Source organism: Antechinus flavipes, chromosome 2, assembly GCF_016432865.1.
Source record: "Antechinus flavipes isolate AdamAnt ecotype Samford, QLD, Australia chromosome 2, AdamAnt_v2, whole genome shotgun sequence".
In the NCBI taxonomy this organism is placed as follows: Eukaryota; Metazoa; Chordata; class Mammalia; order Dasyuromorphia; family Dasyuridae; genus Antechinus; species Antechinus flavipes.
Window position 1 is genome coordinate 293410173 of NC_067399.1, and position 26932 is coordinate 293437104.

Consider the following 26932-nt stretch of genomic DNA (forward strand, 5'->3'; position numbering starts at 1 on the left):
AGGGCTCTCTAGGGAGCCGCCGCTGCCGCTCCAGCCGGCGGCTCCTCCTTTTCGTCCCGGGGCCATGGCTTGCGTAGAGCGCAGGGTGGCAGCTGGGCTCTGAGCGCTCTTCGCGCTCGCCTCTTCCCCTTTTGGACTCCTCCACTGACTTCGGCTTCGGGCCATGAAAACCTTCCCGAGAGCTGCTCGCCTTTGAGACCTCCCTCCGCCCTTCCTGGCTTTCCCCGAATTCGCGGTTTGGCCTCAGGGGTCCCTGCCCGTCTCCTACCGCTCCGGACCGTGTGTGTCCAGGCGAGGCGCTCGCTCCGGGATGGCGCCGCCGCTGCCGCCTCCTGCGCGCCGGCTCCAGGGGCTTCTCCAATCCCGGAAAGTTCACCGGAGGCGAGAGATGTGGCTGCAGCAAGTTGGCTTCATCTGCGGGGTCCTGTCCTTGGTGTGGTGCGCGACCAGTCTGCTCTCCAGCCTCGGTAGGTGAAGGAGTAGGATACGCGGTGGGGATCTGTCTGAGAGCGAGGGGGTCGTGCGAGGAGGGCGGAGTTTGGGTCCCCGAAAGGGCATCTCCGAGGTCACCCCCTTGCCTTCGCCAACATGCTCATCCACTCCTCCTCTTGGATTTGTGAGCCGTGAAAGGGCATACATAGAATTTAAAGAGATCCGAAAGGGACCTTAGGATGGTCTCCTCCCACCCGGGCACCTGTTTTTATTTTCGTTTTTTGTCTTGAACAAAAGGGGAAACCGAGGCTGAGAAGCTGAAGGATTTGCCCAAGGTCATACAGGTAGATTGGAACTAAGATCCAATTCCAATGCCCCTTCCACGACCGCAGGCTGCGGTTTTGCCTTGCCGACTTCCCTGGTTCTCTTTAAGCACCACCTCCCACCACCCCCACCAGCATTTGATACCCTAATGTCTATATTTACTGTAAAAAAGCAAACCTAAAAACCTCTCCGATGCCCAAACTCAGACCCGGTAAGCTTCAAACAGACGGGCTCTGGTGGTGAATCTAGGGTAGTATCCAGGTTGAAAAGGCGAGGTGAAGGCTTGAGACAGTGCGATTATTCCAGCATCCCCTTTCCTTTTTGCTCTCCTTGCTCTACCTGTTAGAACTAAAGGTATCCCGTGCCATCTTCACTTAAAAGTGCACGGCCAAAGGGAGATTTAGGGTCTTGGAAATTGTCATGGTTAATCCCAGAGATTGATCGTTAATTTGAGGTTGGAGGTGTGGAGAAGGAACAGTAGAAATCAGACAGGGACAAGGAAGGGTGTGTGAATGGTGGTGCCATTAACTAAATTAGTGAAATCTTTCAAAGTCCCTGAGTGCCGTGCATTAACCGTTCTGTCTCTATTTTTCAATGTCCGAGCGAGGCAGAGTGATATAGCCATTGCCAAGAAGTCAGTCAGTCAGCTAGCATTTATTAAGTACCTACTACCATGTGCCCGACACTAAAAAGCTCTGGAGAAACAAGTCCTGGCTGCTTTTCAAAGATAAGTAATAAGGATCATTAAGAGAGTGAAATAAGGTGGGACACACACTAAGGCATTGTGGCTGGATTCTATTTTAAACTACCTGTGCTAGACAGTTGGAGGACGCAGCAAAAAGTGGTTCTCTGAACTGCAGACAAGACCCCCCAATTATTTGTGTGTCTTCAACTGAATACATTGATAATTGCTGCTTTGCAGATGGATGCTTGTGATGCCTTTTCCATCCAGTTATATATCTGAAATAACAAAACACTGAAAGGACCTTAGATGACAATATTTATTTTATATTCTCATATCTAAACTTAACAATATTGCATCAAAGATGCTTAGAACTGAAATAGAGCTTAAATATTTAGTCCATTTACTCATATTCTCACCTGTAAACTGAGAAAATTGAGATCTAAAGAGAAAAATTACTTATCCAGGGTCACACAGTTAGCTAATGGTAAAGCCAGGACTAAAATCCAGGTTTTCTGCCACTTGGTCCAATACTTTTTCTTTCCACTAAGCCACTGAGAGAGAAATAATGAGTATTTTACTTTAAACAGAGAATGATGTCAAATGGTCATTTAAAATATAAGATCAGGAGTAATTCTCAAAATGCTTGTGAAAAAAAAAAACTTATTCAATTACTGCTATGTATAGACTACATATGCTATAAAAATGATAATTGATAATTCTATGCATATTTGTTAAAAGAATGATAGATCAGAAAAACTATCCTGTTTGCAAAAGGAGTAGTTATGGGGCAAGGGGAAAAGTACTGAGTAGAAAGATGAAGGCTTGTGTCTTTTCTCTGCCATTTTACTAGTAATGTGATTTGTGGCAATTCACAAGAGTGCTCTCTGAACCTCATTTTCTTCTCTTTTAAAAATGTGAATGATCATTCTCAGGCTGCCTAAATATCTCCAAAGGGATGGTGGGAGAAAAGTACTTTATAAATTGTAAAGTACTATAGAAATGTGAGTGGCTATTGTACAGATGGGGTTCTAGATGACCAAATTTTGTGACTAAGGACCATGCAGAGACATGAAGAAGGAGCTTGGTGGCCCGGTGGATAATTCTGGGGTTGGGGTCCCAAAGAACTCTGTTCACTTAACCTCTGCTTGCCTCAATTTCTTCATCTTTAAAAGGAATATAATAAAAGCATCTACCTCCCAGAGTTATTGTAAGGATTAAATGAAATAATAATTGTTAAGCGCTTAGCAGAGTGACTGGCATATCATAAGCACTGTATAAATGTTAGTGATTATTAATATTATTGTTTGCATATAGGACATGAAACAATTTCCAAAGGCAAACATCGATTACCTGAAATATGGAGGACCAGAAAGCTGATGGCATCAGTTAATGCAACTCAGGCGGCTAAAAATTGCACTGATCCTGGTAAGAAACCAAAACTCAATCACAAAGCATTTAGTGCCTTAGAAATACTGTATATGGTATGGTTTTGGTGAATAATCACAACAGTGAGTTGTGGTAAAAAGATTTTTTTAAGAGTAAAATGGTACCTTTTTGATTGGCAATCTATAAAGAGTATTATAATTCTGTATGCTGCTAAGCAACTCAAATACTTTATTCAGCAAGTGAAAAGGTCATATGCAAGAGCACAAAAAAATTTATATTTATTCTCACAATGGCTCTAAAGGCTATGTGTTTTCTGTATCTCCTTGGATTTACTCTTGTGTGTGTCTCTATGAGTGTTTGGTAGTTTGTTCATTCCTTCCATTTGCCCTTGTCCCTAGTGGCATCCAAGCAGGAAATATTCATTTCAGAAGCTGTTTAAATTGTTCACTACCTCTCTGAATATGTATGAGTTTAAAGCCTGGAATGAACTCTATCTTCCTCTTTTGAAATTTCTTTTTATTTCAAGATGCTAATTCTTCCCTAAAACCTTCAAACCTAGTCTCCAAGGCATTCCATTCTCTTATTCCTACCCTGCTTCTTGCTCCACAAAACACATAGAAACACACACACACCTGAGAAAAATAGTATAGGATGATAGCGTTTAAAACTGGAAAGGGCCTTTAGAGATTATGTAGCTTAAAAATGAGGATCCTGAGGGCCCAGAGGAGAGGCCCAATATGCTCAGTTACAGAGTTGGGATTTGAAACCTGACACAGTGACTGTAAATACAGTGCTTTCCCCCACTATCCTGCATTTATCTCTGCTTCTTTCCTCACTTTTCAGGGAACTTTGATTCTTTGCTTTGTATTCCACATTGTATAGCACAATAGCAAGATTGATTGTTGAATGCCTTGTCTAAGAGGCTTGCCATTCTCTATAAAGCACTGACTGTTCTTAGTTGGATAGTCTTTTCTTTTAAACAATTTAATTAGTGTATAATTAAACTTAAAAAAACAAAAATTGATTTCTTCATCTTATATGGTTGGGCTGGCTCCATTTTTAAGATAATGGTTCATTGAAAAATAATAATAGTCTACATTTTGTGTCATTTACAAAGTGCCTTCCTTAATAGAGATAATATCAAAGAATAAAAAAAAAATAATAGTGATCACCAGCATGTTCTGATTTATATCAGGAAAGCTTAGGTTCAAATTCTATCTTCAAGATTGTATGACTTTGACCAAGTAATGTATAATTCGTTGAACCTCAATTTCTGATCTTTACAATAGGTCTAATAATATTTGTAGTATCTGTCCCAGAGAGGATTATTGTGAAGTTCAAATGAGATAATACATGAAATACTTTTTGCAAAATTTATACAAGTATCCATTATTATTACTATGATTATTTGTCATAATTTTTTTCCTGAGGTAGGTTTTACCTAAAGTGCCTCAAGACAAAAGGTATTTGAATTTTTCCTGTAGAAGGAGTCCACAGAGAGACTGTGATGTAATTAAAAGAGCATTGGAATAAGAGTTAGGAGTCCTGAGTTATAATCTTGGCAAAGTTACTACCTTAATGTCATTTCAAGACTAGCATCCAGTGGTTAGTGTGTAGACCTAGAATCAGGAAAATCTTGAGTTCAAATTCTGTCTTAAATCTTTATTATCTGTAACTCTGGCTAAGTCATTTAATCCCTGCTTACCCAGATTTCCCTAATTTTATAATGGGAATAACATCATCTATCTCTCATAGTTATCAGATGAGATAAAATTTTTAAAGAGTTTAGCACAGTGCCGGACACATGGGAGATAGATGTTATAGAAATTTTTGTAGACATCTAGGTGGTATCTGGACTCAGGAAGAACCATCTTTTTAAATACAAATCTGGCTTCAGACACTGACTAGCCATTTGACCCTTGCCAAGTAATGTAACCCCATTTGCCTCAGTTTTCTTCTCTTTAAAAATGAGCCAGGGAAGGAAATGGCAAACTGTCCCCATATATTTGCCAAGAAAACCCCCAAATTGTACATGACTAAAACAACTCAGCAACAAAAACAGCATATAAATAAGTACTTTTCCCTCCCCTTCCCTTGTATTGGACAAGTCACTTTCACTTTTTAGATCTTAGTTTGCCCATCTGTAAAACAAGGGGAAGAGGGAAGCAGCTGCCCAGTCTGTGTGTATGTATGTAAAAAGGAAAAGAAAGTGCATAAAAGGGTCCACAAAACAATTTTTGTTGTTGTTTGGTTATTTCAGCAATATCCGACCCTTTATAACCCCATTTGGGATTTTCTTGGCGGACATACTGAAATGGTTGCCATTTCCTTCTACAATTCATTTTGCAGAGAAGAAAGCTGAGGCAAATAGTTGAGTGACTTGCCCAGGATCACACCTGTCTGAGGCTAAATTTGAACTCAAGAAGATGAGTTTTCCTGATTTAGGCCCAGAACTCGTCCATTCTACCATCTAGCTGCCCCCACCCAAAAAGTCCCATAAAAATAAATGTCCAGCATTTTATTCTATTTCCTTTCATAACTGTCCAAAGCATTTTTGCTTCATTTGGTGTTCTAAGTTGCCCGCGACCCAACTCCTGTGGCTAAGGGAGGGGAGGACAGAAAGACAGTCACTCCGAGAGGCCGCTGGGACTCCCCTGGGTGTGTACACTCTCCCGTCTGTTCCGGACCCTCTGTTTCTCTCAGTTGGCCTAGTGCCTCCTTGTAAGTTAGCTGTAACTCTGCTGCTGTCGCATGTCTTCACCAGCCATGAGTGGTGGGTGTATGTACAGAAGGGAGATACATGCGGCTGAGGGCGTCTGCTCCGCAACAGTGAGAGCCCCAGCTTGGAAGGAGGGGGATGTGGGAGTGCTGGAACCTTGGCCAATCACAGGCCCCCTTTCCTGGCATTGTTGTCCACGGCCAGGAGCATTCGATCTGTATTCCTTCAGAATCTAAATGGGAACATTCTTGCCAGACTCATTAAGAGACACGAGCAAGACCACTGCTCTTCAGAATTTGTGTGGGAGTAGGTGGGTGGGTTGGACAAAATGGTCTATCAACGCTTCTTCCTTTTGGATGATGGGCAAAATATTTTCACAAACCGTACCCCATCACCCTGGATCTTTACAATAACCCAGTGAGGTAGATGGGACACAGATTATTCTTCTCATTTTTATTCTCTCTCATTTATATATTCTTCTATAAGAAGATTTGTGTGGGCTATGTAGTAGGCAAGTAGTAAACCCGAGGCTTCATTCCTGATCCTGTTTTCTGTTTCAGTCTTCTCCCTACCCTACTTTCTGTCTTTACTTCTGGCCTAACTCAAATCTGTAAGTGTGTGGGAATAGGGTACGGAAAGGAATCTGGTTCTGCTTCTTTGATGTCTCCTTTTTGGTTTATTGTTACCTCCTAGGCTGGGCAAAATGTCCTTTTTCTAGGTGACAAATGTTGCATTTCTTTGTGCTTTAACTTGGGCCTGTTCATTTATACAGGACATAGCTATGGAGTATTGTTCTTGTGAGCCTCCATCTTTATATCCATGGTTCTCAGTGCAGTTTTCAATCAAGTTGATCAAACACTAATACTAAGCATTAATTCTTCCTAATTAATCTTCTAATTCAATCTTCCTGATAAATTCTAGGCAGTAATTCCTAATAAATATTAAGCATTAATTCTTCCCTAGAATTAATGCTTCCCCTTTTATGATTGGAGAAACCGTGGTAGCAAAAGGGTGAGTGAATTGTAGCACGACCCACTCACAAATTCCTCCCAAGCCTTGGATTAGCATAAGGCTGAGGAATGAATTTGTCCCAAGAATGAGAAGATGGAGATGAAATGATCCCCTCTATCCCCTACTAGTTGTGTGATCACATCACTGCATCTTTGAGCATCCTCTTCTGTTAGATGGCTATGATTAGTGTAATTATTAGTTACCTGACAGGGTTATTGTGGGGAAAAGCACTTTGCAAACTCTAGAGTTCTATAGAAACATAAGTGGCAATAGGGATTATTATTAGACCAAATCTATTGGTTGAATGGATTCAATAAGTAGCTACTTATTGTGGTTCTCACCTGGGACAAGTATGACACAGTTCCTTTTAGGAGATGGCGATTATTCATTGGCTTCAGTCTCACCTGACTCTCTCTTTGACCCTATTTGGGATTTTCTTGGCAAAAAGAAAGGAGTTTGCTATTTCCTTCTCCAGTTCATTGTACAGATGAGAAAACCAAGGCAAACAGGATTAAATGATTCGTTTAGTATTACAAAGCTAATTTGTCTAAAATATCTGAGCTTAGATTTGAACTCATGAAGATGAGTCATCTTGACCCCAGGCCTAGTACTCTATCCACTGTGTCACCCAACTGCCTATCATATGAGATTGAACAAATACTGTACTTTTCTCCTCAAATCTGACTTATAAAGCCTGAATACAGTTTCTTATTGATCTTTTCAGCATATACTCATATTATATGCATTTTAAATAGATTTCATTTTATAATAGTATTTAAAAATTTTTTTCCAAATACATGGAAAGACTTTCACTTTTGAAAAACCTTGTGTTCCAATTTTTCTCCCTCTCCTCTCTCTTTTTCCCTCTCCCAGATAGCAAGCAATCTGATATAGGTTAAACATGTGCAGTTCTTCTAAACATATTACACACACACACACACACACACACACACACACACACAATAGCTCAAAAGGGAAAAAAAGATGAGAAAGAAAAAAAAAAGCAAGCAAGCAAACACAAAAAAGGTGAAATACCATGCTCTGATCCACATTCAAGCTCCATTGCAGATGGCATTTTTCATCCCAAGTCTATTGAAATTGCCTTGAATCATCTCATTGTTGAAAAGAACCAAGTCCATCACAGTTGCAGATCTCATTTTAGGAGAGAGCTAAAGGCAGTATGGAAGGATAGAGCAATATAGGAAGGCAGCTCAATGGATAGAGCACTGGGCCTGTAGTCAGGAAAACCTGACTTCAAATCCAACCTCAGATACTTACTGTGTGACCCTGTTTGCCTTAATCCACTGGAGAAGGAAATGGCAAACTGTTCCAGTGTCTTTGCTAAGAAACTCATCCAGCCCATCTGGAGATGGGGTCTGCCATCCCTGTATCCCCAAACCAATTACTGGCAGTTGTCACTGATTGCATTTATTAAGCATTTACTTTGGGCCAGAATACATGTGTATATGCTGAGTAAGTTCAGGAATCCCAAGTTTTGGACAATGTTGGGGTGCTATGGTCCGCAGGGTCACTGAGAGTTGAATAATTACTGAATGACCTATACTTGAAATATCAATCTGTATTTGAACTAGTACCTAACTTAGGAAGGCATACATAAAAAATTAAATAATAATGAAGATATTAATGCTTAATTGAACTAAGTGATAAGTGCTGTAGGAGTTGAAAAAAGGAAGAAATCAGTGTAGATAGACTCTGATAGCCCCCTTTCTGGGTAGATATCATGGACTCTTTGCTTTAGAGGTGAAATATTTATAAAGCTGAAGGGAGAAGGTCATAGGATCAGAAATGTCCAATGAGTTTATTAAAGAACCTTAGAAGCTATCTAGTCCAGTCTCCTAATTTTACAGATGAGGAAACTGAGGTCTAAGCTCTCCACTGGATTTAGATTTAGAGCCAGGAAGAATTTAAAAAATCTTCTGGTCCAGACTTCTTACTTTGAACAGATAAAGAAACTGTCTCAGAGAGTCTAAGTAATATACCTGAGGTTACACAGATAACAAAGCAAAACCAGGCTTTTAATGTACTTCAGTTTTCTTCAGCTACTCTGTTCTTTGTACCTAACACTGAAATCATCATTTTCTCCTTCAGAATGCAACTTTTTTCCTCCATTTTCTCTCCTTCTCTCTCTACATGTAGGAGAAACTGTTCTTCAGAGAGTGTTCCAAGCTCAAAATCTCAGAGTTCTCTTTTTCCCTTCCTCTCCCCCAATATCTGATTGATTAGTTTTGTCATATTTGGCGTAAGGAGCTTTAAAGGGAAGCAGCCCATGTGGAGAGAGGGTCTGCCGTCCCTGTACCCCCAAACCAGCTACTGGCAACTATCACTGATGGGCATTTCCTATGGGTCAGGATACATGTGTCTATGCCAGGTAAGCTCAGGAACCTCAAGAATGGCAGTTCCCACCCAGACCATCAGCTCTGCTACCAGCCCAACTCCCTCAGCAATGGTTCAGGTGAGCAGTTCTCAGGGAGAGGTAGCCTGCTGCAGCCCCTGCCTCCTCAGCCACCACAGAGCTACTGAAAATAAGGAAAAATAGTTCTCCCCTTTCAAGTGCATGCAATCCTTATTATTACTATTTTCTTTTTTGCTTCTCAAAGCACCTACCTGGGTTAAGCCCTAATCACCTCTTGCTCTGAATATTGTAGTAGCCATCTTGTCTTCTTGCCACTCCCTTCTCCCTTTTCCAATATCCCTCAAACAGCTGTCAAAATAACCAGCCTAATGGGGAGAGAGGAAAGGGAGAATAATACTCCCTTAATGGACTTTAGGAGTCCTCAATACCTGCCTCTCCTTTCAGATTCCCTAGTCTGCAACAGGGTTGTTATGGGGAAAGCACTCTGTGGTCCCCAAATCTCTATATAAACTGGAAGAATTGGCTGTTAGTCATTCTCAGGTATTCTTAGAGGAACAGCCATGTCATTGCCCTTCTCAAAAACTCTCAGTGAAAGAACAAATATATGAAAAAGCCTTTCTTAAGCACTCACTATGTGAGTGCAAAGACCTCTACTAACTTTTGGGGATGCAGGTAGAAAAATAAGACAGTCCCTGCTTGCAAGAAACTCACACGGACTGTGGGAAATAGGAGATTTGACACAGAAAAAATTTCAGCAGTGTGGGGAAAGCCTCATGGTCCTCGGGGTGCAACAACAAAGCAGATGGTGATGGCTCCTCCTCAGTGGGACTTCCATAGATAAAACCATATATATTAAATTGTGGTATATGAATGTTATGGAATATTATTGCTCTGTAAGGAATGACCAGCAGGAGGAATACAGATAGGACTGGCGAGACTTACATGAACTGATGCTAAGTGAAATGAGCAGAACCAGGAGATCATTATATACTTCGACAACGATATTGTATGAGGATGTATTCTGATGGAAGTGGATTTCTATGACAAAGAGACCTAACTCAGTTTCAATGGATAAATGATGGACAGAAACAGCTACACCCAAAGAAAGAACACTGGGAAACGAATATGAACTATTTGCATTTTTGATTTTCTTCCCGAGTTATTTTTACCTTCTGAATCCAATTCTCCCTGTACAACAAGAGAACTGTTCGGTTCTGCAAACTTATATTATATCTAGGATATACTGCAACATATCTAACATATATAGGATTGTTTGCCATCTTGGGGAGGGGGTGGAGGGAGGGAGGGGAAAAATCGAAACATAAGTGAGTGCAAGGGATAATGTTGTAAAAAATTACCCTGGCATGGATTCTGTCAATATAAAGTTATTATTAAATAAAATAAAATTTTCTATAGACAAAAAAAAACCATATATATTTCTGAAGCTGAGTCCTTTGATAGTGCTCTTTGTAGAGTGAGCATTTTCTTGTTCTTGTTCTACTCCTAAGTAGCAGCAGCTGATGGAGGGGCAGGGGCTGTAGAGCACAGAAGTAGTAGAAGACAAGTCAGTTCTCCCCAAGGAGATCAGACCTGCAGAGTTGGGCTAGTAGCAGTAGCTGGTCACGGAGGGGCTTGTGATTCTGAGGGTCCTTGGTGATGGTAGGTGTCGATGGAGGCCTTCTCCACAGGAGATTAATCCTCTTGATGATAGTTGGGAAGGCCAGGCTAGAAACAAGGCCCATGGTCAAGGAACTGGAAGTAAATTGAAGCAGGACTCTGAGGTCCTGGCATCTAACAGTTTTATTTTATACCTTTTCTTTTCATGAACTACCTTGAAGACATGGTGTGTGTGTGTGTGTGTGTGTGTGTGTGTGTGTGTGTGTGTTGTGTGTGTGTGTGTGTTGGATTGTTCCTTCCAGGAATATTTTTCTAGTAAGTACTGATAAAGCAAAGTGAGATGTTTTCTATGAAAGCATATAAAAGAGCAATGGGGACAGTGATATTGAGCTACTTCCTGTTATTTGGAAGCTCTTGTTGAGTACATCTCTTTTTGAGGGCTGACAGAGCTTTAGAAGAAAACTGAGAGGTCTTTAAATCATATAGGGTATACTCTGAAGGACCTATGATGAGAAATCCTATCCATACCTAGAGAAGGATCAAATTTAAATATAGATTGCTCTCTCTTTCTTTCTCTCTGTTTTTAATCTAATGTTTCTTGAGGGTTTTTATTTTCATTTTAGGGTGTTTTCTTTCACAACTTGACTTTTATGGAAATTTTTTGAATAACTTCACATATGGTTTCTTAATTGTGGGTGGGGATAAAGGAGAGAACCTAGAACTCAAAAAATTTTTGTTCTTTTTTCTTTTTTTATTATAGCTTTTTGTTGATAAACATGCATTGACCCTTCTGTTCCACTTTTTCCCCTCCTTTCCTCCACTCCCTCCCCTAGATGGCAGGTAGGCCCATACATGTTAAATATGTTAAAATATATGTTAAATACAATATATGTATATGTATTTATACAGTTATCTTGTTGCACAAGAAAGATCGGATCTAGAAAGAAGATAAAAATAACCTGAGAAGAAAAAACAAAAACGCAAGCAAACAATAACAGAAAGAGTGGAAATGCTATGTTGTGGTCCACACTCATTTCCCAGTGTTCTTTCACTGGGTGTAGCTGGTTCTGTTCATTACTGATCAATTGGAACTGATTTGGATCCTCTCATTGTTGAAGAGAGCCACTTCCATCAGAATTAATCCTCATATAGTATGTTGTTGAAATGTATAATGATCTCCTGATAGAACTCAAAAATCTTAAAAAAGAAATGTAAAGAAAAATTGTTTTGAATGAAAAATATTAAATAAATTTTTAAAAAAGATATAGGATTAAAAGCATCTGGTAAAAGAATTGCTGTGCTTTTGGGAACACACCTCTGAGGATATGATAAGAGCTAAATATCCTGTTGAAATATTTTTGTCTCTCCTTACCTGGAAGCATTTCAAGGTTCAGTCTGTTTGAAGGGCAGTATTGATGGTAGCAGAATTCACTACATTTTCAGGATTGGAAGCTGTAGGGCCCAGTGGGCAAAAGAGAAAGCGAACTTGGTTCAAAAGAGAATGAACTATTTTTTGACCTTTAATCCTAGATTTACAGGTGAAAGGAGCCTCAGAGACCACCTAGTCCCACCTTCCCTCTCATTGTATAAAGAAACAGTTTCAGAGAATTTCAGTGACTTATGTCATGCACAGGTGGTTAACAGCAGAGCTAGGACTGACTCCATGTCCAGACTTCTTTCATGCATAGTGGTTCTAGTTGAAGGTAAAAAGGATGGTTTTCTGTTTGTTGGTTTTGTCTCTCCAGTGATCTGAGAGGTTGAAGGAAAATAAATTTATCAGAAAAAATTCATGGTTTGCTATCTAGATCCTCAAGTCAACTGATGTCATGAAACAACTCCATCTCAGAAGCCTACTTATATAATACTGATATAAAATCATTAAATATCATAGCTGGAAGGGACCTTAGAGGTCACTTTTTAAATTGTACCCACTCATGCCTGTGTGTGTGTGAGGGGACTCCTTTGCCAATTAGATTAAAGCTGTAGACTCCTTAGATTAATACACAAATAAAATACACAAGATTACAAGGGAAATATATTATATTGAGATACAGGTAACAAACTGTTTTTTTATATTCACAGACTCTAGGTTTAGAATCACTAGTTCCCAATCCAATCCTGACATTTTACCATTGAGCAACCCATGGCCCCGAAAGGGAAGGTACCATGTCCAAGGTAGGACTAAGTAGAAGGGCCAGGAAAAAGATTTTTAAAATGGAGGTGATCTGGCTAACTAAAGAGGAAGGGAAGAACTAGAATTTAGCTGATTCTACTTTATTAGAATATTGAAATGTTTGCCTAACAGAGGACTGGAAAGTGGGTAAATTTGGGTAACTAGGAACTGCAAGGAATGGATATGGAGGTGAGGAGTCATAATCACAAGTCAGTTTATGACTTCTTATAACTTAAGAGTGGCCTGGTTCCAGAGGGTTTATAAATCCAAAGCTAAAATAAGTCGCAGAGGGTGACCTCTTCATTTTAGAAATGTAACAGATGGAGCCCAGAAAGATGAAGGGATTAGTCTGAATCACGCAAGTAGGTGAGAGGTGGGATTGGAAACCAGGGCCTATAAATCTAGGGTCAATTAATTGTCTTTGCATTGCAGAACTCAGGAAGTGCTGATTTGGGAACTGGCAAATGTTAAGCCATAGTCCAGGCCGACTCTCTCTTGGCTGTTCCCATGAAAGCAAAGCTCCCTCAGAGAAGGGAGAAATGCAACTAGCCCAGAGTGACCTGCACTCCCTGAGGAGTGTTATTTCAACTAAAACTTGGGCAATTCTGGCTTAGAAAAGGACCATATTTGATGGGACACCTCGTGCCATTGTATACTATATTTCATTTCAGCAAAGGTATCACCTGGACCCCTTGAAAATTATAGGCCATAGCATTAAGAGCTGGAAGGGATCTTAGAGATTAGGACCAATTCTGTTATTTTACAGAACAGAAAACTGAAAGCTAATGAGTGAAAGTTATTTGCTGGGATCACATAGCTATTAAAGAGCAAAGCAGGGATATGGATCTTTTGATCTATAATTTTTTTGAATTTTTTTGAATCCAAATTTACTACTATATATCTTAATATGGTAGATTTTAAAATGGTGGTGCTCCTTTAAGTCATTATGGATAGAAAATATTTTTCCCTACCAGCTGAAATAAGAAAATAGGTAATCATTAATTTTTTTCTTTTTCCCTTGGGATGTTATTTTATTACAAGAAAGTCAACTCTAAGTCAACAGACATGGGTCCGATGCCACTGATTTTCTATGTTGACTTGAGCAGATAATTTCTCTTCCTCATTTTCCTAATATTTGAAATTTAGGGAGACAGGTAAAACAGAATAATAAAGAAGGGATTTGGAGTTAGAAAGATTAAGTCTCTTCTCTGCTGCTTACTACTCTGGGTGATTTGAAGCATATTGGTTATTTGCTCTAACTCTGTTTCCTCATCTGTAAAATATGGAGATTAGAGTAGATCATTCTAAGTTCCTTCCAATTCTAAATCTTACCATAACTAGGTAATCTCTTCACCTTTCAAAATTAACATTCTATAGTCCCAAGTAGATTGGCAGTCAGGAAACCTGGGCTCTCACACAGTGATTTTCACTTCTCTGGCTTTTCTCATCTACAGAATGAGTCTGGACTATATGACCTGCAATGTAATTCCCTGCTCTGTAACAGTCTGGGGTCCTGACTCAAGACAAAGGAAAGAAAGGTGATCTAAATGACAAATTTCAGGCTCTAAAACTTACCTGGGTGCTTCTGATGTGTGTGAAGTGCCTGTCCATTATAGCAGTAAAAGCATCCGCGTGGGTTGGGTTTCTTAGTATGTTTCTAATACCGATTTGTTTGCAATCAAAAGTTTTTTGCCTTATCCAAACTATCAGTGCCATCTGCTAGCAATCTCCCAGCTTACAGGCCCATCTGCTAAGCACCAACTTACAGATTCCCTGCTCCGACTGCCATGTTGTATACCTCCCTTGATTCAGAGAGCACCCACTCTGTTTGCTCCAGAACTCTGAGAAGCATTTCTCACAAGGCTAAAAATGGAAATCATTAAATATTACCATGTGTTGTCTTAGGTGGACCAGATCCAGAATTGAGTCAATTGAGTACTATTAGAAAAGTAAAACAGTGGAAGGAGAATCTTTTATTAAGTCATCGCCCATTATTAATTAAATTGTCTGCCCAAGCATAATATTTTACATATTTGAAGTGTGAAGTATATTTGAAGTATAAAAAAATAAATCGACCAGGAAAATTTGCTGTTCCTGATGAAGGAACAGATGTTCCTTTTGAAATGAAAGAAAATGAAGGTCAGTAGAAACCTGGAGATTCAGAAGAATAGCTGTGGTCTGGGTAATAAGCATTTATTAAGCACCTACCAAACACTGTGCTGAGTTTCTGGGAATACAGAGATGCCCTCAAGGAGCCTATATAGGGTATCCCCAAAGCTCTTAAAGCTTAAAATGGCACTAATTCTTTTGGGGGAAATTCTGTTAGAGAAAAATATGTACATGTATAAGGAAATGCAGAATTTCCACAAAGTAAATAAAAAACAATTTTTTGGAGGGGACACTAGTAGCTGAAGTGAATCACTTCCTGTGGGAGGGAGCATTTCAGCTGTGCTCTGAAAGAGGCTGGAGCTTCCAGCGATGGAAGACAGTCTGTGAAAAAGAATGGAGGCAGGAGATAGGATGTCATGTATGAGGAACAACCATGTTAGCTTTAACATAGAGTGTGAGAAAAGAAATAATGTATCAGTGGGGGGGAGAGCTCTCATTAAAGACTAAATGCCATGATATTTGTGGAAATATGTGTAGAAGAATTTTAAAGAAAAAATTTAGCACCAAGTTTTGTAAGGGTGAATGTTGAAAATTACCCATGTATATATTTTGTTTTTGTTTTTTTTTTTTTTTTTTTTTTTTTTTTTTTTGCTGAGGCAATTGGGGTTAAGTGACACAGCCAGGAAGTGTTAAGTGTCTGAGGCCAGATTTGAACTCAGGTCCTCCTGACTTCAGGGCTGGTGCTTTATCCATTGTTTCACTTAGCTGCCCTGCCATGTACATATTTTGAAAATAAAAAGCTTTAATTAAAAAAAAAGGCTAAATGCCAGAAAAATTGCTTTTTTCTCATAGAGGCAATAGGGAGTCACAGTTACTTTTTGAGCAGGGGAGTGAGCTGTGTGCTATAGAAGTATTGCTTTCACAGCTGTGTGCATGAGGGATTGGACTAAGGGAGAGATCTGAGGCCCTCAAACATTGGCTTTTTTGGTACTGCTTCATAAATAGCTGTTGTTCACTTATTTCAGTCATGTCCAACTCTTTGTGATCTCACTTGTGACTTTCCTGGTAAAGATACTGGAGGAGTTTGCCTTTTTCCAGCTCATTTTATAGATGAGGAAACTGAGGCAGTTAAGTGACTTGCCCAAGATCACACAGATAGTGAGTGAATGAGCCTGGATTTGAACTCAAGGAATCTTCTTTACTTCAAGCCCATTGCTCTATGCACAGAACTTCCCTAGCTTCCCTGCTGCTGACGAGACTGAGAAATAGTAAATTACCCAGAATTATTGTGGGAGAGGGAAAAAAAAAAAGCCTCACTACGCAATAGCAGAATCATCCTTAGTACCTGGAGGAATGCTTACTAGCAACGGGTGCATCTTCCTCATTGACTATCCAGGGGTAAAGAGAAAACAAACATCTCCTAAGATCACTGCTGCACAAGTGTGAATAATTAGGCTTTGGGGACTTAGTGAAGAGTTCAGTTCTCAGCCAGCAGAGAAGTCTCAGAGCTACAAACTGAATCAGATTGCCTTGATGCTTGAGAGAAGGAAAATGAATTTGGTCCTTTGGGTGGGTGAGGTGGTCCAGGTAGTTAGCCTGTTAAACTGGGCTGTAGCATTTGTGAGAAGCCCCCTAATTTGGGTTTTTAAATTTTTTTTACCCAATTTCACGTAGAAACAATTTTTAGCATGCATTTTTTAAAATTTTGAATTCCAAATTTTATCCTTTCCTCTTTGCCTTTCCCTCCACTATTGAGAAAGCAAACACTTTGATATATTATACATGTGCAATCTTGTAAAACACATTTCTATATTAGTCGTTGTTGTGAAAGAAAATAGACAAACAACTACAAGAAAAACAAAATTTTAAAAATCATGCTTAAATTTGCATTCAGACTCCATTATTTCTTTCTCAGGAGATGGGAAACATTTTTCATCTTAAGTCTTTCAGAATTTTCTTGGGTCCTTATATTGGTGAGAATAGTTAACTTATTTACAATTGATCATTGTACACTATGGCTGTTACTATGTGGTATTGCTCATTTCACTGCATAAATTCAGGTAGGTCTTTCCAGCTTTCTCTGAGAGCATCCTGCACATTATTTATTAAACAGTACAATAGTATTCTATCACAATCATGCACTACAACTTTTTCAGCTATTCCCCAATTGATAGATATCCCTTCCAAACCAATTTCCAGTTTTTTGCCACTACAAAAAGAGCTGCTGTAAATATTTTTATTCATAGAGGTCCTTTTCCTTTTCTTTTTCTTTTTAAAAAAATCTCTTAGGGAGACCTAAAGTAATATTGCTAGGTCAAAGAGTATACTTGGTTTAATGCCTTTTGGGCATGGTCCCATATTGCTCTCTGTAATGGTTGAATCAGTTCAAAATCCAGTGACAGTGTCTCAGTTTTCCCACATCCCCTCCAACATTTGTCAATTTCCTTTTCTGTCATTTTTGATAGTTTGATAAATGTGAGATCGTACTTAGAGATGTTTTAATTTGCATTTCTTTAATCAATAATGATTTAGAGCATTTTCTGATATAGTTAGCTATAGATAGCTATTTTGAGTTCTTATCCCTGGATAAGAAATTTTGTTCCCTCATCATTTTTATTTGATTTTAATGGTCAGAGGATATTTTTAGTTAGAAAGAGAGCTTATGGGTCATGTAATTTAGGGTGCCAAACTTAAGTAAAAATGGGGCCACTATTCCATTCAAAAGGATCTCTGGTTTCATATTAACTAGGTTTTAAAATGTAATGTTATCTGTATTTTATTGTATTTTTATTAATTTTGTTAAATATTTTCTAATTAATCTGGTTCAGGCTGCACTTGAGAATATTGTGGGTTCCATGTTTGAAATCCCTGTTACAGTCCATCACCATCATACATATTTAATTATACATGTAAGGAAATTTAGGAACTAATACCCAGGGTTACATATGTAGATAATCAACCTAGAATTACAACCTAGATCTTCCAGTTATAAACCTAGCAATTGGTGAACTTTGATTAAAGACCTACTGTGTGCCAGTCAACAAAAGAGGCATTTATTAAAGCAATCTAGCACTATGTGCACAAAATTAAAGTCTTGCTTCAGCCCCAGATTGGTTGGATGACCCTGAGCAAGTCACTTGAAATCCTTCAATACCCTAGGTAGCTTTCTGAGATTATTAAAGTTGCAGAAAAGTTGTTAATTTATATTGGTAAAATCAGTTTTCTCCAAGAATGAAGTGACAGGTCCAACCCTTAGCCCTACTATGTGTCAGACGTCAAGCAACAACAACAAAAAAAAAAAATCTCAAAATCCAACAACAAAAAGCTAAACCTCAAGTTATTTTGTATTTTATTGTGCCATCTTCTATGAAGAGCTCCAGGAATTTTCACATATGCCATTGACTTTTCTTCTTTTCCTGTGAAATAGGGAAGAACCAATATTTTTGTTACCTTTTTAAAAAAAATAAACAAGTGAAATTACATTGAAATCCAGGCTCACACACTAGAACCTCATCCTCTAACATGTGGTCAGTGGGTCACAACATGGCCCACAACACTCCCAAGTTTAGTTCAAAGAAGATTAAAATGTAATTCCAATCTTTAAAAAAAATCTAATAATAATTTTAAAAATCTAATAATCTAAATAAAAAAAAGATAATACATAAACCCATATAATTTCCTGAGTCCACATGCAGTCCTCAGGGATCCTTATGTATTTATGGTTTAATAGCCCTGGTTTTTAATTTGAATTTGATTTCTCTAGCTCATTGGAACATATTGCTCTATGTGGGTGCTTTAGAGTTTGTGAGGTGACTAATAGAAAGAACAACTAGGAGCCAAGGAGTTCCTTTGTGTCCTGGGCTGAGGCAGTGGCTGTCAGAAAGGAAACCCCATGGCGGCCATCCCCTCAGCTCCCTGAGTCCCATCCTCTCCCTGTGAAAGAGAGATTTGATTTTTCCTCCCAGACAAGAAGAGCAAGTATGAAAGCATCATGAAGCTTTTTACATTTATAAGATGCCAAGAATAAAAATGCTTCTCTCCGATATTGAAATAAACCACTTTAAAAAAAAAAAAACCAGTATATAGAACCACAGCATTAGCAGAAAGGTGGTTTTGGGATTGGTAGCTTCTACCTCAGATTACCTGATTTATAAATATCTCTGTATATTATCTCATCTTTCCAAGTGGGAACTTCTGAGGTGCAGGGAATATCTTCTGTTACTCAAGTCAATGAGCATTTAGTAAATCTCTTCTAGGAGCCAGATGTTGTGTGAAGTGATGGAGAAGTAAAATTTCTGGTGGGCCCAGTCAGCACAATATTGTGGGGATTTTCCCGTCTTCATTTAGCAGCATATGGGTAGTGGTGGGTGGGGAGCGTAATCCAAAGCTGAGATTCAGTGGGACAGCACCGGAGCCATAATAAGGGTACAAGGGACTTCAGAGGAAAGAACGGGTCACCGGGAACAAGGTGGGAAGAGCTGAAGGCTGGAAGGCCTGGGAATCTTGGTAAGGACGAAGAATAGTGCTCTGGTGTGTGAGGATGAGGAAGAGGTGGTCAGATAAAAGAGTTTGTGAAAATGGAAGTGGTGCATTTGTGGGCAAGGCAGGATCATCCATCTCTGGAGGAGGAGTGGAAGAGCAGCAGTTCATGGGAAATGAGTAAGTTGAGTAATTACATTTGAGGGAATATAAATGTACAGTTCTATATACAAAATTGGTTCTCTGACCTTATTCAGTTTACTTGAGTGTTCTGAGCTGCTTTATTCATAAAATGAAGGGGCTTGAACTAGATTTGGAGGGTTTTTTATGTTTTTATCTTTTTTTTTGTATCATGGACACAAAAATATTTGATAATCTGGTGAAGACTTTGGACCCTTTCTCAGGATGATACATAAATTAAATACATGAATTAGAAAAGAAACCACTTATATTGATTAATCAGTCAATAAACATTTATTAAGGATAATGCTAGGTCTGTGTTAAAAGCTGAGAATACCAAAGGAGGCAAAAATGATAGGAACTGTTCCCTACCCTAAGAGAGTCCACAATCAAATCAAAATACATTTTAAAAATAGTTCACAAGCTCCAGGTTAAGAAACTTTAGTCTAAATAAAGGATCTTTGTCTAAAATGTGTTCTTGCTCTAAATTCTGACTTTCAAGAGCATATCCAGAAATGAAAGGATTTGATTCCATAAACTCAGTTGTATATATACATACTGTACAGCCATGGGCAAGTAAGTTAACGATCAATGTTCCAGACAGCTCTCTGACTGTATTAAATAGAAAAGCTGTTCATCTCTTTTAATAGTTTTCACATTGACAGTTCCCTAAACCAATGAAATCAAGGACCTAAATTCCCCTAAATAATGGAAAAGGGGGAAAAGACCATAACAGCTCCAAGAGATAAAAATCTAACTTGATTTTTATTATGATAAGATGCTTTCTAAAGTAACTCATCTATAGAGCTTTAAACTTCCTTGTAAGGAAAGTAGTATAAAGATAATTATCACCATTTTAGCTGTGAAAAAAAATGAGGCTCAGAAAAAAGGTAAATAATTTTCCATAATTATTCAGGCAGCTAATAAGTATAAGAGGTAAGTCTTTTGACTTCAAGTCTATTGCTTCTTTTTTCCTCTTCTTTTATTTTTGACTAGATTGGACTATCTGATTTTATTGTTGAGTATTTTCCTTTACCAAATGCAGATTGAGACTTCTAGGCAATTTGCTGTTTTGGCAAATTGACTAAACCACGAAGAGAATAAGTAATTTCCCTAGGATCACCTAGCCCAATATGCATCAGAGGGTTATCCAGGTTATCCATTGTTCTTATTACTATATCTTGCAACCTAGAAATACTTCCACTTGATCCTCATTTCTGTGGGAAATCGAACGTGCAAGTTTATTAGATCAGGAAAATTGAAATTTGGAAGGGGTGATGTCAAATTCCCATTGCCCATAAAGAGTTGCCTTTCATTGTGTAACCCATTGCCAAGTTTAATAGCTTTCATTTTGGAAGGAAGAAAGGAAATAAGTATCTAATGAGCAAGCATTTATTTATTATGTGCTAGACATATTTTTAAATTGTATTTTTGAAGGAGAAAATCTCTTCCCAGCCACTAATTTATATGTCTTGTAGTCAAAGTTCATTTCTTCTTGGTCTCTTTTCAGGGGCCTTTGTCACTATTCTCAAGGTAGGAACTTACAGTAGGAGTTGTGAGATGTGGAATAGAGATATGGGCTAGATCTGTATTTTCCAAATGATGAAACTTCCTATATCAAGGCAGACAGGCCCCCTTAAAAAGTCTTAAAAGAGTTGCCTAGAATCCTGAAAAACTGTAATTTCCCTAAGGTCATACAGATAATAACCAGCAGAGGTAAGACTTCCTGACTTAAGACCTCCCTAGCCTCCAACCTCCATCCACTAAACATTCATTAATACCTGGATCTGAGTCCTTAGTGTCCAGTGCTGAATATAGTGGGAGGTTTGTTTTATTTCATACTACCATGTATTCTACTCCCTTTTAAATCTCAGGGGTCTGTTGTCATCTACAATGCCCTATGGATCTACATATGTTTCCTCTAAAACACAAATATTCTATTTCTATCATATTTATAGGTACCACCTTCTACATTACAGCAACTGAATTTATTATACATTTCATAACAGTAAGACATTAAGTTCCTACACAGTTTCAAGGTTGCAGAGCCACTTGTCTTTAGTACTTTTATTTCAAGCTTTCAATTCATATTCAAAAATATAATTTTAATGACCAAGTTTATTCCTGATAAAGAAATAAGAAAATACACCTGAAGTGGGAGATTAAAGGTTTAAAAATTTGCATTTTACTGGATGTGTTTTTTAAAATACTTTTTTTCTCCTTTGTTATAAAAGATGATCCTCTGGTAAGGGAGGGTTATATTCAAAAATAAAAATTATGTAAAAGCAAAAAATGTTAATAATTTTTAAAAATTCATTAGAAATTAAAATTATAAAATATTGATAAGAATAATGAAGAATTAATGGACTTGGAAGTATTGTTTATTATGTAGTATAGTGTCTGGATCAGGAATCAAAACCTTATTGCATCTAGGACTGGGCCTTGGATATAGTAGACTTTTAGTTAATGTTTCTTTGTTTATGGTCCTGACTTTTGTTTCATTGACGTAGGGAACACTAGGTGGGGAAACTCCTCACAGGGTGGAAAACAAGTTCAGCAACTTATAACCTTCAACAATTGCCTGGAGAGGGTAAGGGCTCACATAAAATCACAAAAAAGCTGAAATGGATCAAAAGTAGGACATCAACTCAAGTCATGCTAATTTCAAAGCCAGTTCTTTGCCTACTCTGCCACCCATTCTTGAATGTATTTGAATTTCAATTCTTCTATGTGCTAGTCTTATAACTTTGAATAAATCAGTAAACTTTCAGAGCTTCATCTTCATATTCATTCTCATCTATAAAATGGGTACATAGATAATATTTTCCCAGCAGTCCTAATGGAGTAGTTTTGAAGATAAATTGAGATTATGAATATTATCTACCAGAATGTCAAGTAGTGACATATGAAAAAGATGCTTGGCTTTTTTGTCAAGACTATAGAAACCTAAAACACTATATATACACATCCCCTCACATATATATATATATATATATATATTATATATATATATATTATATATATATATATATATATATTTGTTGTTGTTTTTGTTCAGTTTCAGTTGTGTCCTACCCTTCACGACCCTATTTGAAGTTTTCCTGGCAAATATTTTTGCCAGTTCCTTCTCCAGCTCATTTTACAAATGAGGAAACTGAGGCAGATAGGGTTAAGTGACTTGTCCAGGTCACACAGCTAGGCCAGATTTGAATGCAAGAAGATGAGTCTTTCTGATTCTAGTTTGTTATATCTGTGTGTATGGTGTGTGTGTGTGTGTGTGTGTGTGTGTGTGTGTGTGTGTATAATTTGTATATAGTAATTTGCTTCCCCCATTAGACAGAATTCCTTGAGAGCAGGGACTATTACTGAAATCCCCAGGGCTTATTTCAGTACCTGGTACATAGTAGGCACTTAAATGTTTAATGACTGACTGTCACAGATGCTACACAATGCAACAAAATCACAGAATTTCAGACTTGGAAGAGACATTAGCAGCTATCTATTCCAACTGATACCCAATACAAAATGTTACTACCTTTGTGGTTCCCAGTTTTTTTAGATTTACAGTCCTTAAGCTTCTTAGTAATTTTTTTTTCATGCCACTTCAGGTCAAAAGAAATACCTAATATTTTTGATTTATTCCAAACAATTTAATAACTGTTTGAGAAAATAATAAATATGAATCTAAAAAATTTTATTTCATTCTTGAGCAACTACCATTACATACTAAATGGGATAGATAGTCAGTTTAGATGCATATAACTTCTCAAATCTTGGAATTAAATTAGATCCAGCCATCCTCATTTCCTGTTCCACATTGATTTTCTGGAAGCATTTCCTTTTTTTTTAATCACAGAAACCACTACCACCAAAAACCCAGCTTCAAAGAAAGATATGAGGTCTTAAATGAGGAAATTTAAGGAGTTATTGGTATAGCCAAAAACATAAGTACACAAAAACCTATCTCAAACATTAGAAAGTTTCTTAAAAAGGATTGTAGTCTGATCTAAAAACTGAACTACCTACCTCAGCTGTTGACATAATGTTCTGCAGATATTGAGTAGGGTTGTATTTCCCTCAAAAATACAAAATATCCTGAGACTGCAGAGTTTGGGAACTGTACTTCTACATTATACCTCACAAAAAGCCATGGGGAGCACCTTTTCTTCCTGAGAGGTGATCTATTATGCTTTTGTGTGGTTCTAATTATAGAGAGCAGTTAGGTGGTACAATAGAGAGAGCACCAGGGCCAGAGTCAGGAAAACCTGAGTTCAAATCGGGCCTCAGACATTCACTGGATGTAGGACCCTGCTCAAGTCACTTAACCCTACTTGACTTTCTTCCAAAGGAAATGGCAAAAACCACTCCAGAATTTTTGCCAGAAAATCCCCAATGAAGTCACCAAGACTCAAGACATGATTGTAAAAGACCAAACAACAAGAAATTGTCAAGATGTTTTCCTTGACTTTAAACTTAGCTTTGTCTCATCTTCTACCCATTGCTACTAATTTTACTTCCTGGGGACAAACAGAAGAATTTTAAGCTTCAAACCACACGCTTGGAAATAGAGAATAAGGAATATGGTGTGGTGGGAAGAAGACTGAATTTGGCGTTGGAAAAACAAATTTTGGGCCTAGCTCTGCTTATTTGCTTGATCTTGAGCATTTCCCCTTTTCTGAGTTTCAGTTTTTTTTTTTTTATAAAATGAGCAGGTTAGACTGGATAATCTTTTAGGTTTTGTTCCTTCTGCGTTCTAATCATTTCTAAATTTGACTTATTCTGGGGTTTAGTGCAAGAGCCAAAAATTTGAGTTGCCTTGTTTGAAAACTATTCTCTTCTGTTTAAGAAAATACAAAACTAGGAGGAAGTAGAAATTCGAGGTGGAATTGGGAGAATACCAATAAAGGCGATTAATGGAATAGATAGAATGATTTATAAAGACAGATTAAAGTCACTAAGTAGCTCTAGCTTCCCTAAGCCCCAGTGAAAAAGGGATATGTTAACAGTGCAAACACCAGAGAGTGTTTAGTGATAATTTTGCAGCGTAGGAGTGACTTAGAGAATGAAATCAAATCTAGAGAAGAAAAAAAATAAGACTTATCATACAAATAGCTCTATGATTGAATCCCAAAATTCTGGGAAAGCCCCCCCCTCCCCAAGAAAATGGACAAAACTCTTATCACCTGGGATACTTCAATTAGAGTGGACAAAACACTGGGGGATTTATTAGAGAGAGAGCCATCTGTGCTGGTAGGGGAATGAACTGAATGCCCTGTTAAACCCTTTCCAGCTCTAATTTCTGTGTCTTTCTTCTGTGGACCAGAGCTGGAACAAACCACAGAAAGGACTGCTTTGAAATTTCTCTGAGCATTTAAACAGATTGCTTTCTTTATTTTCTGAAAATCCCAATACTGTTTGATATGGAGACTATCAAAGTGGCTTGAGGCCTTAGATTAACCCCCTAGAAGTGGGGAGGAAGGGGAAGAAGGGAGGTAGTAATCTTTTTTGTTCCATGCATTCCTTTGACAATTGAAGCCTATGAATACTTCAGAATATTATGTTCTTAAATGCATAAAATAAGATGCCTGTTATTACAGAGGAAACCATTTTTATTGAAATAAAGAAATAATCTTTTTCCATCCAAGTTTATAGATATTCTCTCCCCAAATCTATCCATTAATACTTTGGGAGTCTCTGGATCTCAAGTTAAGAATTCCTGCCCTTTAGAGACCATATAGTAAAACTTCAGAAGACTCAAGTTTTTCCTGGGTTTGTAAGAAAGAAGGATGGACAAAGTTAGACTAATCAGTAGGCCCAACATGTTGTGCTAGACATCCATCCAACAGGCAATGTGCTCCAAACTCATGGTAGCTAGTTTTCTAAGTTGACAATTTACCTTTTCCTTTTTTCATTCCTAGTTCCCTTCAAAGCTGTCCTGATTCCCACATCTCCCCATAACTAGAAAATATTTTGCATCTATTTAATTTGCATATCCAAGTACTTATTGTTTCCCTCCAGGGGAAGGCAAGCTTCTTAAGAGCAGAGTTTTTTTGTTTCTGAATATGTATTTCCAGCACCTGGCACCTGGTAGGTGTTTAATAAATTCCCCTTGAATTGATGGGTGGTGGTGGTGGTGGGGAATCTTCCAACAATCCACAACTCCAAGTACACATAATGTATAAGTATACTTATGTACTCGCATAAGACCATCAGTTTCTGCCCCAAAGCAACCTAAGAAGCCAATAAAAGCAAAAGCAAGGACATAAAACAATTCAGAGATTCCACAGGACAGGGTCTAAGAGCTAGAATGGATACTTTGCCTGCATTTGGGGCCAGATTCTGGCAGTAATTTGCTGTATGATCGGCTGAATTACTTTTGCTCTGGGGGATTCTTCATCTATAAAATGTGAGGGCTGGCATCTGCATCCAGAGAAAGAACTGTGGGGGCTGAGTGTGGATCACAATATAATATTTTCACAATTTTTGTTGTTTGCTTGCATTTTGTTTTCTTTTTCTTTTTTTTCCTATCTGATTTTTTTTGTATATAGCATAATTGTGGAAATATGTATACAAGAATTGTACATGTTTAATAGATATACTGAATTACTTGCCATCTAGGGGAGGGAGTGAAGGGAAGGGAGGAAAAAAAATTAGAATACAAAGTTTTGCAAGGATGAATATTGAAAATTATCTATGCATGTTTTGAAAATTAAAACTTTAATAAAAAAAGAAAAGTGGGGGTTGGAGTCGATGGCCTCTTACTTATTCCCTTCCAGTTCATTATTTATCCTTATTTCTCTTCAACCCTAGAACAATGCAAACATTTTTAGTTTTTAAAAATGGAAACAAAATTATTATATAAATATAGCAATATAATTATTTATAGTCAAGGAAAAACCTACTGATTATTCCAGTTGTCATTTTCTGTTTCAAGTGAGAGTTTCTCTTGCCCTGATAGCATCATTCCTGTGGGTGACACGTGTGGCTCTTTATTGCCTGGGCTCTTAGTCAAATGTCTTTTGCTTCCCTTGGGAAAAGGAGCTACTGAAAGATTATTTGGAACCATTTTAAGTAGGCCTTTTGAGATCAGCCAGCAACAGTTTAAAGGCATATTATTCCTGTTTAATTTCAAAGGTTTCAACTTTTTTTAATTTTTAAAAACATTTATATAGCATTTTCTATGTAAGGACTTTACAATTATAATCTCATCTGATCTTCACAACAATACTAGGAAGTAGGTATGGTGATTATCCCCATTTTACAAATAATTATTACAAATATGTTTAGAAGAATTGCACGTTTTACCTATATTGGATTACTTGCTGTCTGGGGGAGGGGAGGAAAAGAAGGGAGGAAAAATTGGAATATGCAATTTTATAAGGATTAATGTTGAAAATTATCTTTGTATGTATTTTGAAAAATAAAAAGCTATTATTGCAAAAA

The 26932-nt window shown here is 37.9% G+C and overlaps 1 protein-coding gene across 2 annotated transcripts in view; it reads left to right on the forward strand.

Annotated features, from left to right (window-relative positions):
* Positions 1–226: 226 nt before the first annotated feature.
* SLC24A4 (solute carrier family 24 member 4) overlaps positions 227–26932 on the forward strand; it is a 248904-nt gene continuing 222198 nt past the window's right edge. For both annotated transcript variants that reach the window (XM_051977362.1, XM_051977363.1), the window contains exons 1-2: positions 227–467; positions 2756–2866. In XM_051977362.1, the coding sequence (XP_051833322.1) occupies positions 311–467; positions 2756–2866 (268 nt within the window). In that variant the 5' untranslated portion in view covers positions 227–310. The remainder of the gene's footprint in view (positions 468–2755; positions 2867–26932) is intronic.